At 35.0% G+C, this 15,888-nt stretch overlaps 2 protein-coding genes across 2 annotated transcripts in view; both read right to left on the bottom strand.

Annotated features, from left to right (window-relative positions):
• LOC114251571 (uncharacterized) overlaps positions 1-10,434 on the bottom strand; it is a 25,369-nt gene extending 14,935 nt beyond the window's left edge. Inside the window, exon 1 of the mRNA XM_089740064.1 lies at positions 10,287-10,434. Within this exon, the coding sequence (XP_089596190.1) occupies positions 10,287-10,336 (50 nt within the window). The 5' untranslated portion in view covers positions 10,337-10,434. The remainder of the gene's footprint in view (positions 1-10,286) is intronic.
• Positions 10,426-12,026, bottom strand: Ada3 (transcriptional adaptor 3). The gene is given in 2 exon segments (XM_028185909.2): positions 10,426-11,519; positions 11,522-12,026. Coding segments are annotated over 2 exon segments (1,380 nt in total). The 5' UTR covers positions 11,886-12,026; the 3' UTR covers positions 10,426-10,503.
• Between the last annotated feature and the right edge of the window lie 3,862 nt (positions 12,027-15,888).

Below are 15,888 nucleotides of genomic sequence, written 5' to 3' on the forward strand. Positions count from 1 at the left end.
TGCTTACTCTCCTTTAAACAGAATCCTTTGGAGACCCAATAATTATTGTAGTCACAATAATCTCCACGGTAGCGCAGTCTCCGTCAATGCTCACTCAGAGTTGTCCGATTGCGCTGAACTAATTTTATGTGATGAAATAGATGTTTTTTCTAATTGTCTCACAACTTACAATGAAATGAACTAACTACCTAAGACTAATTATTATTAAATTATCAATTTCATAATTTCATCTTTAGCCCTTTAATAAAGATGACTGATTAAAAATTTTGCATCTGTGCGGCTTCTCGGATTCTTCCAAAAAATCCACTGAATCTGAATAAATTCCCACCATTTTGCTGGAATACTATTTCAATTCTCATCTAATCTCGTTTCATTACATTTGATTTCATTGAATTTCATCCCAATTGATTAAATTTTCAGATAAATCTGTTAAGATTTTATATGGAAGAATAAGCAGACTCTTTTTAATATCATCAATTATATTTTTATTCACACAACACAATCTTATTAAGTAGAGAATGTATCCATGGTAACGAGTCAACATTATTAGTGCGGTGACACGCAGCTAGTGCTATATCTCAACACTCCTCCTAAATGATAACTTGGTTTACAGTTATTATTTAATACACAACTATATCTAACTTAACTAAATAAACAGTAAACTAACTAATTAAGAATTAGCACAAAAACTTATTAATGCATTTATAAAACTTGTCTGTGCTCAAACTTTTAGTCATAACATCCGCTAAATTTTCATTGGTACAAATATGTTCAATGCTGATCACCTTTTTGACAACCAATTCTTTTATATAATGAAACCGTATATCAATGTGTTTTGTACGCTTAGAGTTCTCATAATTCTTGGCCATTGATATTGCACTTTTGTTGTCAACAAATAGCACGGCATTTACATCACAACCTAGGTGCTTACATATGCCTTTTAAATTAACAATTTCCTGTGCTAATGATGCGGCGGCTACATACTCGCTTTCAGCAGACGATAAAGTTACGCATTGTTGCTTCTTTGAAAACCAAGCAATGGGGTTTTGCCCTTGTAGGATAATACCACCGCTAACACTTTTTCTGTCGCTTTTATCTCCAGCCCAATCGGCATCAGAAAATCCGTATAAATTATTGTCATTTGTCTTTTTAAATAATAATCCTTTTTCTTTTGTTTCTTTCAAATAACGTACTACTCTTTTTCCAGCTTTCCATAATTCTTTGTTCGGTTTATCTAAAAATCTGCTCAGATATGACACTGCAAATGTTAAATCCGGTCTTGTTGTTACAGTAAGATAAATTAAACTTCCTATTAGTTCTCGATACGGTACGTCCAAAACTTCTGTATTGTCCTTTATTTCTATATTGTAATTTCTTTCCATGGGAGTTTTAATTCCGTTACATTCATCCATTTTGAATTTAGTCAATATCTTTTCAATCATTTTAGTTTGTTTCAGTTCTAATGTATCTTTATTTCTTTTAACTTCCATTCCGAGAAAGTTCTTAATTTCGCCCATATATTTTGCGTTAAACTCCTCCTTGAGTGCTTTAATAGTATCTTCCCCGTTTCCAATGATTAGGATATCGTCCACGTAAATCAGCATCCAGCAATCTTCTTTGTAATACAAACAGTAATCATATTCTGATCTTTGGAATCCCTTAGCTTTCGCAAATTCGTCAATTGTTTCATTCCAACATTTTGGTGATTCAATCAATCCATACAGTGCTCTCTTTAGTTTTAATACTGTATTATTATTTTTTATTTCTAATCCTTGGGGTATTTTGATAAATACATCAGACTTTAATTTTCCATTTAGGAATGCAGTGGGAATATCTAGCTGAATAATCTTTAAATCATCTTGTACAGCTTTTGATAAGATCATTCTTATGGTCGAATGTCTAGCAACGGGTGCATAAACGCTGTCAAAAATATCTTTTTTCTTTTGTTGGAAGCCTCTAGCTACCAGTCTTGCCTTTTTTGTTCCATCTTCTTTTTGTTTAAATATCCATTTTGTATCTATGAGTTTTCTTCCATCGGTTATTTCTTGTTCTTCCCACGTTTCTAGTCTTTGGAGTGCATCTAGTTCTTTATTGATTGCGTTTTTCCATTCTGGTTCTTTTATAGCATCTTCGAAAGTTTCTGGTGCATTTGCACTCAGACATATAACAATGTTAGTTTCATTTATGTTTTCTATATTCGTCTCGTAATCTTTAAGATAAGCAGAAGGTTTTATCGTTCTTTTGGGTCTGATTATTGCTTCTTCAATTTGATCAGTGTTCATTTCTGCATCTTTAAATTCATCTTCCTGTTCTACAATATCTTCATTTTCTTTATTGATTTCTTCTTCTTTGTCTTGAATATACCTTGCTTGTTTCACTTCTTCGTTATTTTTGAATTTAATGTCGCTTTCATTAAATCTTACATCTCTGGAAATAACTATTTTATCTTCTTCTGGATCCCATAATCTGTAAACAACAGTTCCATAACCTACCATTCTTGTTTCTTTTGCTCTCTTGGCAAACTTGTCCGGTTTGGATACTATAGTAGCCCAAGCTTTGGAACCAAATACTCTCAATCTCGATAGGTCATTTTTACCAAAAAATATTTCGCTGGGTGTCTTGAAGTTTATGGCCCATGATGGCGATCTGTTTAATTGGTAAACTGTACATTGTATCGCTTCGCACCACAGATGTTTTGGCAAATTGGTTTCCGCTAATAGAGTCCTCGTTTTGTCGCATAATGTGCGGTTCATTCGTTCTGATATGCCATTAAGTTGTGGCGTGTATGGTAATGTATATTCTAAACTCATACCTCTATTTATGCAAAAAAGTTTCAAACTATTAGCAGTGTACTCTCCACCATTATCGCATCTAATTCTTTTTACTTTATTCCCCGTTTCGTTTTCAATTCTTAATATATAGTTCATCAGTCGTTCTGTTGCTTCAGATTTGCTCTTCAGGGGATACACTACGCAAAAATGAGAGAAATCGTCAATAATTGTCATAAAATATTTTTCACCATTAGGTCCTTGATGTCTGATCGGTCCTGCTATGTCTGTGTGAAGCATCTCGGCTGTCATTTTTGTTCTAGGCTTTGGGGAGGCGTGAACGGGCTTCGGGTGGCTTTGCCCTCCATACAAGGACTGCAAATTCTATTAGATACAGGTAAGTTTAGTATATTAAGGCTTTTCCTATTTAAGTGACCTAAACGTTTGTGCCATAGATCTGTCGCATCAGTAACATTACAAACTTCGGACTTACATAATTCGGCTTGTAGCTTATACAACTTTCCTTGCACGTTGCCGCATAAAAATGTCTTTTTATTAAATATTTTAACATTGTATTTATTAAAGTTTATGTTAAAACCTGCCTCGACAATCTTTTTTACTGATAATAAATTGTATGAAACATCTTTCACAATTAAAGCATCAATATTAATCGTAGTATTTTGATATTTTACTTTAAGTTTACCTCTTTTACTAGTTGTAATACATTGGCCGTTAGCTACGAATATTTTGACATGTTTATCTAAGTACGTAATATCCGTCATATAATTTTCATATTTTTCATTTATTAAATGCTCCGTACATCCTGAGTCTATAATTAGTTCTATGTTACCGCATTCACCCACATTAGCAATAATATCGCTAGCAATGAAACCTATTCCTTTGTCGTCTCTGCCTGTTGCTGAAGTATGTTGATACGTTGACGTATGTCGTGAATTTGAATGTCCTCTAAATGAGCGTCCACGCGATCTTGGATAGCTCCGTCCTCGTGTCAATGACTGTCCTCTACTCGGCCCTTGTCCTCGTCCTGATCTTCGGCATTCGAATGATTTGTGTCCACGTTTTCCGCAGGAGTGGCACGTGATGAAGGCATTATTCTCATAACTTTCACTATTTCTGTTCATTTTTAACTTTGTCTCCATATCAAGTAGTCTTGCTTTAACAAATTCTAGGTTCAGTTGTTTTTCGGAAGCCATAGTCTCAATTGATGTAATTACTTGATCGTATATCTTTGGTAGAGAAGATAGTAGATAGCAAATTTGATCTTCTACATCGACGTTTACGTTGATTGCCGCTAATTCGCTAAGAATTCCTTCAAATTTTAGGAAATATTGCTGTAAGTTGCTTTCATTTTCATAGCGCATTGTTATGAGTTTCCGTTTTAAATAAAATTTGTTACAGACTGTTTTTCGTTCAAATATGGCCTCTAATGACGTTAACATTTCTTTGGTCGTATTCGCATTTTTTACAATGTCAATATATTTGTCGCTCAGACATTGTACCAAAATTGATTTTGCTCGTGAGTCATCTTTATCCGTCGGTTTCTCTTTTAAAAATACATTGCTTAATTGCTTTTCTTCCAGCAGTAATTTCAATCTAAATTTCCAATGACTAAAATTTGAATTTTCCGTCAAAATCGGCAGAAGAGACCCCGCAGTTGTCATCTTTCTTTTTTATAATTTTCGCCGATATTATTTCTAGTGGATCGCAACCCAATATATTTTTATTTACTTACTGCACGCGATCTGCTACCATGTTAAAATTTTATATGGAAGAATAAGCAGACTCTTTTTAATATCATCAATTATATTTTTATTCACACAACACAATCTTATTAAGTAGAGAATGTATCCATGGTAACGAGTCAACATTATTAGTGCGGTGACACGCAGCTAGTGCTATATCTCAACAAAATCTACTTCGTTTTGTACTTTTTGGTGAGAACTTGAGAGGCGAAAGTGTGTGAACTGTTTTATTTTCTTAATTTAGTCATTAATCAGGTTTGAATGTACAATAACAGTGGTTTATTAACTGTTTAGCATATGTGAAAGTGCATAACTGTGGGATGATGAAATCAAGACGCTGGACCTAGCTTTTATCGATCTTTCAAAAAGTCCGCTGCAAAAGTCTCAGTAAAAAACCAACATTTTACTGAAACTTTATTTCATCCAATCTCATCTTGTTTCACCAAAGTTTTCACTTTGTAATTTTATTGCAATCTTTATAATTCAATGAAAAACCACAAATTATGATCACACATAAGATCGAAGAATTTACAACTAAGCCGCTAAACTGCAAGGCGAGCGAATAAGATACCTCCCTTTTTTTTCGGGCACGGGGCCAAACCTCCGACTAGGTCCCCGCGCCTAGGGGGCGTGCGGGGTATGTGGGACTTCTCGATCTGCAGATGTTGGGAGCAGACCGCGGGCCCAAGGATTTTTTTAGAGTGCTACCGCACTAAACGACTTCTCTGCGCTCCTACACCCTAGGTCCAATCTCAGCCTGAGGTCAGAACTCGGTCAGAGTCAGGAGGTTCCAGCGGTCAACACACTCAGAATCGCGACGCCACCCGTAGGACGCCCGACCGACGAGTCGTCGAGGCGATAGTCGACGACCAACGACGCCGGTCTTCGCGGTACGTCGGCCCTACCAAGCCGCCCGAGCAGCGCCGCTTGTGTTCCGGGATACCCCGCTGGGTCAGAACCAGCCTGCCCGGTCGTCGGAACGCAATACACCGCTGACTGGGTTGCTCTTTCAGAGTATGTTCAGCGACGTCGGCAATACGGACCGCATCGCGTACCGCTGCCGATGACTCGTCGTCCCATCCGCATGGTGCCAGCACGCTAGAGTGACGGTAGCGTGCGGCACAGCATCGACCCCCTTAGGTCGCCCCGTGACCATCACCGGAAGGAGACTGCCTCCTCAAAGGGGGCGAAAAGCATACCAACACCAACCACGTTGACAACCATATGGTATCTGATTCCAGTGGCAGATTCAGAGAAATACTTACTAGGTCAGATACTAACAAAGTCTCTCAGGCCGAGCTTTGTGAGCTCGCATACTGCATTTGGCGTAAAAACAGTGGGCCATTAGGTAACCAGTGTTTGCGAAAATGCACAATTAAGAGAACATCCACAAATTTTGTAAAAATGACTTGATAAAAATAGTTTTATACAGCAGAATAGAATAGGCTAGAAAATATCGCCGGTTTGTATACATACTTCGAAAGGCTTTAGCGTCATTTAACTAACATCAACTTTTTTCTAAGGTAACAGGTCTAATTCGTTGATACAAGCGATATAACATAGGTACATCCGAAATAATAGGTTGGGGAAAAGTATTTTCGCATTATACTATGTATGAACCAGCGATGAGAGATACTTGCAAAATTGAATACCAGGGCTTCTAAGTACGAGTACCGAAAAATACCAGGGTCATAAAACAGGTTTTAAAAATACTGGAAAGTATACTTTTTTATTTTTTTTTCTATCTTCATTTTCATCTAAGCAATAAAAAAAAAAAAAAAAAATACTGGCCAGTATACGTACTGCTTGAGACGCCGCGGTGTTCAAATTTGATAATACTTGTATAGGAATTCAACCCGTATTCCATGAAAAATAAGTAGCAAAATCGTATAACAGCAGGCGGGTATCAATTTTTCTAATGAAATACGTACTTAACAAATGTTCACGATTGACTTCCACAGTAAAGGAATAACATCGTGTAATAAAAATCAAACCCGCAAAATTATAATTTGCGTAATGACTGGTGGTAGGACCTCTTGTGAGTCCGCACGGGTAGGTACCACCACTCCGCCTATTTCTGCCGTGAAGCAGTAATGAGTTTCGGTTTGAAGGATGGAGCAGCCGTTGTAACTATACTGAGACCTTACAACTTCTATCTCAAGGTGGGTGGCGCATTTACGTTGTAGATGTCTATGGGCTCCCGTAACCACTTAACGCCAGGTGGGCTGTGAGCTCGTCCACCCATATAAGCAATAACAAGTACTTAATTTCAATAGTAGTTTGATGTCACTTCCGTTGCATACCTGCGTGACGTTCTGTAAAAATTTTACCCTCATGCGCCTAAAGAAGTTTCACTTCAAAAACATAAAAAATAAAAAAATAAAAACACTTTGAAGTTCAAAGCATTTTTTTTCAGAAATCCGATTATGTTGCTTTTTAAGATATGAATAATTTTCATAGGCAGTATTTTCATGTGAGTGTTCAAGTTTTTTGAGCATCCGTCTTCAGCACATAATAACATAGGACGACATTTGCAAATGATTATGCAGTTTTCGCTGCATTCGTGATTTTCCAAGCTGTGTCGGTTTTTTAACAGACATCAAAGCGCGCGAACCGCGAACCTTCGCGTAGTCTCCCACACATTCGTTTGCCCAGTTGCGCCGACGATTTCGAACAATTTCGAAGGTAACGGACGTATCGCCTATCGCCATTTTCATAGTTCGTGACGTCTACTGTGTAGCGTATCTTCGTCAAAAGAAATCCCATAAAAACAGCATGGCTGTTAATGATGTCTGGGAAAGAATTCAAGACTCTTTTTCTCTTCAATGTTCTATTGACGAATTAAAAAGGAGGAGAAATTCATTAGACATTCGTAAACAAGTGTAGGAGCAAGCGCAAACGGGTTCGCAAATTGAGTATGCGAACCACTGAAGTAGGAAACCTATGGAAATGAAACGTCAACAAAAAATTCGTGCCACTGTGACGTCATCTGGCCACAAAACATGGCGGTTTTAGTGCTGCCCAGAAGATTTTAATGTTATTAGGTTTTATCGATAAACGTTCTTGGCTTATTTTATTTTAAATATTGTTGAGTATGAATGTATTTGTAGAATTTATACTTTAATAGGAAGTAAGTATATTGTTATGTGCAAAGATGATGTGATTTAGATATTATGTGAAATCTAAGACGAGTTCGTGCTTCAAATTTTCCAAGTAAACGATATGACGATTTTTAGAATTTGCTACTGATTTTATAAAGTGGTCGTTTGCCGCAAAACATAAATATATGGCATAGTACAGTGCCATCAGCCCATTTCTGGCATGCTGAATGTTATCGTATTTTGAGTACGTGTTTTTCTTAGACTATTACAATCTATTTTAATTGTTTTGCTGACCTAAAGTCCGTAACACACTACCGCAGCGCACCTCAAGGAAGGTGCACCGCATTACCGCATCGCACGCAAATAAACTTATCAAGGGACCGCCTGATAAAAAAAAACACCTACAGAACATTTATTCGTTAATGAAGTTACAAACGTCATTCCTTGTGACTTCCTCTCTAAAATCACTTAATTAATAAATATTTAACGAATTTACAATAGTGTTTTACTCACTGCGGAATAAAACTATTTTATTTAAATAGTTCCGAAGAGATTTTGTCGGTAGCCTTTTCCCCGAAATATCTAAACAGAATGTCTAAATATGTTTTGATGACATATTTTAAAGAGGTATTTATGATTAGTGTCATGATGAATAGATTCCGACCGAAAAAAGGTGTCCGATATTTCGGATTCAAATATATTAAGTGTATAATCTATGTTTCGGATGAGGGCTCCATAATGAATTTAAATGTATATAGATAATAGTTTTTGGGCATCGACTTTCTTGAGATCCTATAAAATATGTTTTAATTATTATTTTTGTATGTTTTAAGCATGATAAAATTAGAAATTTTATATAAGCAATCATATTAAATCGATATCAAAGTCAATAATTATTGTACAACCCAAAACAGACGGCCGAACTGACGTGACAATGACATTTGGCGCGCTAAGCATGGCGGATTTTCGGCCTCATTAGACGGAGACGGAGACATTTACGTATATTCATGTTTCATTTCATGTACGCACTGAAATACTGTTATATTGTTTTCCTGCGAGTTAAAGTGCTGAGTAAGAACGAGATAGATATATGTTTATGTGTGTGCCTTCAAAATGGGTGCTATTTATATAAGCAATTGTACGTATAGAACAATATGTCGTGTCCCTACTATATAGGTCTATGATGCGAACCCATTTGCACAGCCTCATAGATTATACACTCACAGCCGCTAGGTTTGCGAATGAATGTTTGACGGCCCTTCACATGCGCGCAAACATTCGTACAATGTACGAATATTTGCGCGCATGTCAGTGGCCGGCATAAGACTTGTAAGCTTAGATTAGAAGCTATGGTCAAGATGAGTAAATCTAATGAAGAAATTCGATACCTTTTAAAATTTTACTACAAAAAAGGTAAAAATGCAACGCAAGCAGCGAAAAAAATTTGCGATGTTTATGGATCTAGTGCCGTGTCTGTGAGAGTAGCACAAATTTGGTTTAAGCGTTTTCAATCCGGAAATTTTGATGTCAAAGATGCACGTCGCTCTGGTCGCCCTATTACGGATAAAATGGATGCCATTTTTGAATTAGTGGAGCAAAATCGGCATATCAGTAGTTACGACGTAGCTAAAGAACTGGGAATTGACCACAAAACAGTTTTGGCGCATTTGAAAAAAATTGGGTACACAAAAAAGCTCGGTATTTGGGTACCTACCTCATGAGCTCACTGAAAAAAACCTAATGAACCGTGTACTAATTTGTGATTCTTTATTACGACGTAATGAAACCGAACCATTTTTGAAGAAGCTGATAACTGGGATGAAAAGTGGATCACGTCCGACAAGAACGTGCGAAAAAGGTCGTGGTCAAAGGCCGGTAAGGCTTCACAGACTGTGGCGAAACCCGGGTTAACTCGCAACAAGGTGATGCTGTGTGTGGAGGGATTAGAAGGGCATTATTCATTATGAGCTGTTACCACTAGGCTGGACCATCGATTCTGAACTGTACTGCGAACAACTGATGAGATTAAAGCAAGAAGTTTAGAGAAAGCGGCCGGAATTAATCAAGAGAAAGGGTGTGATTTTTCATCATGATAATGCTAGACCTCCACATCTTTAGCCAATCAGCAAAAATTAAGAGCCTGGCTGTGAGGTGTTAATGCATCCGCCGTATAGTCCTGACCTTGCAGCTTCAGATTTCCACCTGCTTTGGTCTCTTCAGAATTCTTTAGGCAGTGTCAGGTTAACATCACAAGAGCACTACCAAAACCAATTGTCGCAGTATTTTGATCAGAACCTCCAAAAAACCTACAAGATGGCAAAAAGTTATTGAACAAAATGGTACCTGTATGCTTTAGTTAAATAATATAAATAAACTATATTAAAAATGTCGTGAATTTTCTTAAAAAATGTTAAGAAACTTTTTCCCCAACCTTATATATAACAAAATAAAGTGAGGTAATACAAAATCTACAGTAAATAAAAAATTTGCATTAGCATTCATTAGTTCTAGTGTTCCGTGCAGATTCACAAGACATCTTACCACCAGAGTAATTATGCAAATTATAAACTTGCAGGTTTGATTTTTATTACATGATGGAAGTCTATCGTGAACATTTGTTAAATACATATTTCATTAGAATAATTGGTACCCACCTGCGGGATTCAAACATTGTTGCATCACTAGATAAAAATGCACTAAACATCTTATCCTTTAAAAAGTCAAGGCCATAATCCAAGGCCAAGGTCAAATTTGCCAAATAAGTAGTTAGTAGTCACAATAATAAAACAAGTATTTTTCCATATTTAATTCAACAGATACTCCTAGAATGATTACCACATGTTATTTTTGTATCATGCCGAACACTAATATCTAATTTGAATTTGGACCCGTTTGTGGCAAAGCATTGATTTCTTTGTTTAGCCTTATTTGTTCATTTATTGCTTTCCAAGCATCTTCTTTTTCCTTCTTAGTAACAGGGCGCTTCTTTTGTTTAGCCGCTACCATCTTTTTATAAATATCAATACATTCTAGATCCACTTGATCCAGTTGCTTTTTCAGATTCAGTCTAATCATTTCTTGTTTACACAAACCAATTAAATTTTTAAGATTTCGACAATTCTCTTTACGTACAGCTGTTAATTCTGTTTGACATTTTTTAATCTCTGCTAGTATTTCATCATCAGCTGGATTAGTGAGAGGTGGTAAATCCTCTGGATCAAGTATTCCTTGTTCAACCAATTCCTTCCTCAAACACTTTTCTAATGTTAATGAATTCTTGTAGCCACTTTTAGTGGTGGAGACCATTTTTACTTTAATATCAGGTATTTCATAAGACATCACATTCTCTTCCATAAGAGCAGAGACTAATCTTTGTGTCAAAGGTCCAGTTATCATGCTTTCTGATGACTTTTCTAGCTTCTTACGAGCATGAGATGCATCTGGAGACATAGATGATTTTTGCTTATTAGGATTAGACGCATTTTGATCTTCAGCAAGATGTTCGTCTGCCCAAACTTCTGAGTAATGCTTTCCTAATGGAGGGATCGGAGGTAGTGTGGTGTTACTGCTTTGAGCTAATAAGGACTCTAAAAATTTTATATCATCCAATGTTACAGGAGCACAATAAGGCTCTACTGAATTCCAAAATTTATATGGTATATTGTTTTTAGGCAGTGCTAATTGTGAAAGTTCAAGTTTTACAGAGTTGTCTGAATTCACTAAATCATTAGAGTAGGTATGAGATCCTGAGGAAGCGTTTGAGAAATTTTTAAATTTAGGCACTTTTGGCTGATTGGACAATTTTGTGTAGTCTTTAGTTTTAACCACTTTGTCATCTTGAAATTTTCTTTTTACAGGATACTGTAGCTGTTTACCGGCTGCTTTGCCTTTTTTTCTCTTTTAGATTCATTCGAATCTATGCTTTCTATTTCAGATTGAAAATATCTGCATCGTAGGGCAGTATTACATAGCAATGACTCTAATTCCAACTGTAACCCATCCAGCTCATCCATCCCAATAGGTTCATCAGCAGATCTCGCTGCAACCGCAGTAAATCGTGGCAAAAGCACTGCATTATCTTGTATTTTAATGTATGGAATTGGGCATGTCTCCACTTTGATTTTGGCAGTAGAAACAGAACCTGGAATCTTTGTTGGTTTAGTGTATGGTGTAATTCCAGGGCTTGATGGCTTTCCATTGTCTTTGTTAGCTAGTCTACCTTTGCTATTATGATGCATCCTCTTACCCAGCATCTCGATTCAATATAATTTACCCGCCAAAATAAATAACACAAGCCCAATATTCTACGCTAATCTACATTATTTATTGCACTGAAATCTTGGAATCACTTTAAAATGTTAGACTTTAAAGTACTTATCGTTAATATCACGTCTATGACTAAACTTGTGTTGATTTTTTAAGACAAAAGCGTAATTCTTAAAGTTTCTCTAGTACAGCAAAACAAATGCCGAAATCACAGAACAAAATGGCGTTCAGAAAATAAAACTTATTTTTTGATATGTACCGGTAAAATGGGGCGATTAGGGATTGACAGGCGAATCGGGAAAAAACCGGGAAAATCTTTCGACGCTCAATATAAGTTTTATATTCGTTGCAAAATCTTCCATTTTTTGGTAGTTTAATAGTAGAATGTTGAAAGTTCACAAAACAACTCTGAATATGCACGATAATAGCTGCTAACTTTTAAAAAATCGCGTTTCAAATTAACTTCCTGTGGTGGTCATTATTTTAGTGCTAGAAACTTTGCTCTCTTTTATTTATTTGATAATAATAGAAGACGACTATGATTTATAAACGTTATTTAGTGTTTGAACCAGCATATATATTAAAGGTAAGTCTCAGTTGTTATTGGTTTTAATGTATTTGATTAAATAAAAATACATGTAAAAATCTGTTGTTTTTGGGGATATTGGGGACGTCTTAGGTACAAATAACAACGAAAAAGGGGTCAATTGGGATGAAAATACGTGAAATGGAAACGACCTAAGTATAAATAGGTACAGGTTTGTAGGGTTGTCTATGTAGTTATAACAATATTTTTTTAATTTGTTGGTAAAAATCTGGTTTATTCGAAGCGAAATTGGGAATAAGTCTTTATTTGAAATAGATAAGCAATTTAATATAAGTAAGTCGATTTTGCAGAGACATGTAACAAGATCAATGAAATCTCAAGGTGGACAAAAATGTCTAAGTAATACATAATAAAATATTTAATATTTGTTCAGAGTGGGGGTATTCATCTGATTATTCCATGGAATAACCGACATACCTAATCTCTTAACCCAGATAGAAATATCAGCACTGTCGATTGCACCTATAATTGAGGTGATGTCTGCCATGTACTTTTGTCAGTTTTTCAATTTTTTTTATTGATGATCACTTTGTTGGTGCAACTAAATAAATAAATAAATTAAAACTATATATAAAAATAAAAGTAGTGCCAACCCTAGGAAATTTCTCATTTCGTCCCAATTAACCGCAATTTTCGGGTAAATAGGGATTACACCTATTTTTGCATTTTTAGCTTAAACTGGAATGCTAGTTGCATAATTTTAAATTAGATAACAAAGATGCCCCCAAGACTCAATCATTTTGATCCTGATATAGCATTATATACATCAACAACTACCTTAAAATTGCTCATAAAGTTGGAATTTGTCCCTAATCGCCCCATTTTACGGTACCGTTTCTAACACAAAAGCTTTACCTTTTTTTTTTAGGGATTTTATGACCTGGTAACTAAGACCTTTAAGTCATTTCTGTATTTTAATTTATATTCATATTTTTATGAAAAATTATATTATGGAGTGAAATGAAATGAATATGATTAATTTGAGACATTAATCAACTGGGATGACATTAAATGAAATGAGATGAGATAATATGGGATGAAATATAATCTCAGTAAAATGGTGGTCATTTACTAAGATTTTTTCAGTTGACTTTTTGGAGGATCCCGAGAAGTTACGTCCAGCGGCTTTGTTTCTTTTTCCAACATTTGTGCACTTTCACAGATATTAAACAGTTAATAAACCACCGTTATTACACATTTAAACCTGAAGAAACACTAAATAGACAAAATAAAACAAATCACACAACTTCACTCTTCGCGTTCCCGCCAAAAAGTCAGAAGCTTTACCTACATGAAGTCAATGTTGCCACTTGTCATTTGTCAGTCAACAGATTGTCAGATTAGTACCTATGTACCTCATAGACCTATATTGGTTTCCGGGTGACTGAAGTTAGCCTCTCAAAAAAATTTTTTTTTCCTATTTTCTACTTATTTTCTATTAATTCGTTTGTTCATCATTTGTTCTTGATTGTTCACTGTTAATAATTGTTTGTTCTGCATTTATTTATTTAAAAAAAAATATTTAAAAATATACCTACAAGTTAGCCCCTCTAATGCAATTTTTAATATTTTTTCATCCTTAATGACTCGTAAATATTCATTTTCGATTGTTCTTATATAAAACACGTTTGTTCTCTTTCGAAATTACTCGTTTTTTGTTTAATTAACTATTTGTATTAGTTGAATAAATGTATGCAAAATATGTGTACTGCGCATGCGTCAACTATAATGCCTAAACTTTCTACGCGGTTTTAATCGTGAAAAAAAAAACAATTATAAATCCTGAAGGATAAATTAATTGGTATACAGTTTAATTAAAAAAATTAAAAAATAAATAAATGAAATAATGTGCATTCGCGTAAAGTTAGACCAAATACATTTTTTCCATCCTCCTACCTATCGTTATGAAGGTATAAAAAAGATAGGTTATGAGTTCACATAGGTAATATAAACAAATAAGTAAATATGTTCATTATTTATCTTTCTATTCTATTCTATTATAATTTTGTGGAAATACAAATGTTTAATACAAATTATTTTGATAATTGAAATAAATTCATATCAATCCAAATTCATATATTTTGAACTATGAAAATTGTATGGTATGTAAACAGAAATATATTTTATAATTATAATGATTATTTATTCCATGCAGTGTCAGTTAGAGAAGCTGTGCAAACTAGAATAAAGTCTAATAAAGAATAAGAATAAACTTTTCTTCGAAGCTCAATTCTACAAGGTTATTCAATCAGATAGCTATCTATCTCTGTCTTTCCTGTATGAAATTTTGGTATGTCGAAATCTTGGATAAATCCAGCAAAGCTAAATAAAGTATTTACCTAAAAAATATGTCTATGCCTAAAGTCACGTGTTTATGTTATTCGAAAATATTAAGCTCCAAGCAGCATTTAGCTCCAACTAAATTCATTAAGAACCAATTTTTCAATCGAAGATTAAAACAACATTAATACTGAGAATGAATATTTATTTATAAAATACACATATATGTTTTGACCACAAATTTTGCACGATAATTTAAATTAATATTCATTAATATTAATTTAAATAAATATTAAATAATCTTCTTCTTCTATAACTCATAGTCAACAGTTGATCCTTCTGTTGCTGGTGCATTTGACTCATCACTGTCAAATTTGTCCTCAGGAACAACAGTTTTCTTTTTGCTGGTTCTGATTGTTTACTTGTACTTGCTTCAGATATATTAAGGGGTGATGTGGCAATACACACTTGCCTTGCCTTTGTTTTCTTGTGCTGGAGCTACTTGGATAGCTTTGTCATTACTACACCTATTTTCAAGTGGCTGGACATCTGGAAAAATGAAATAATGTTAACAATTTCTAGGTACCTAACAAACTTATAGTTAGTAAATATATAGGATTATATGTGTACTGTAGTAGTAGTAGTAGTAGTATGTAACTTCCTAGTCATCATCATCATCAGCCCATATAATATATTCCCTTGCTGGACACTGGCCTCCACTACCATTGAGAGGGTTTTAGGCCTTAGTCCACCACGCTGGCCTAGTGCTGGTTGGTGGATTAAACACCTAAGAAAATCCTAAGAACATCTAGGTGTGCAGGTTTCATCACAATGTTTTCCTTCACTGATAAAGTAAGTAAGTGATATTACACTGTGATAAATTTTCATTATCAAAAAAGAAACAAAGCCGCTGGACGTAACTTCTCGGGATCCCCCAAAAAGTCCACTAAAAAAATCTCAGTAAATGACCACCATTTTACTGCGATTTATTTCATCCCATATCATCTCATTTCATTTAATTTCATCCCAGTTGATTAATGTCTCAAATTAATCATCTTCATTTCATTTCACTTCATATTATCATTTTTCATAAAATTAAGAAT

Source organism: Bombyx mandarina, chromosome 03 (genome assembly GCF_030267445.1).
Source record: "Bombyx mandarina strain Sakado chromosome 03, ASM3026744v2".
Classification (NCBI taxonomy): domain Eukaryota; kingdom Metazoa; phylum Arthropoda; class Insecta; order Lepidoptera; family Bombycidae; genus Bombyx; species Bombyx mandarina.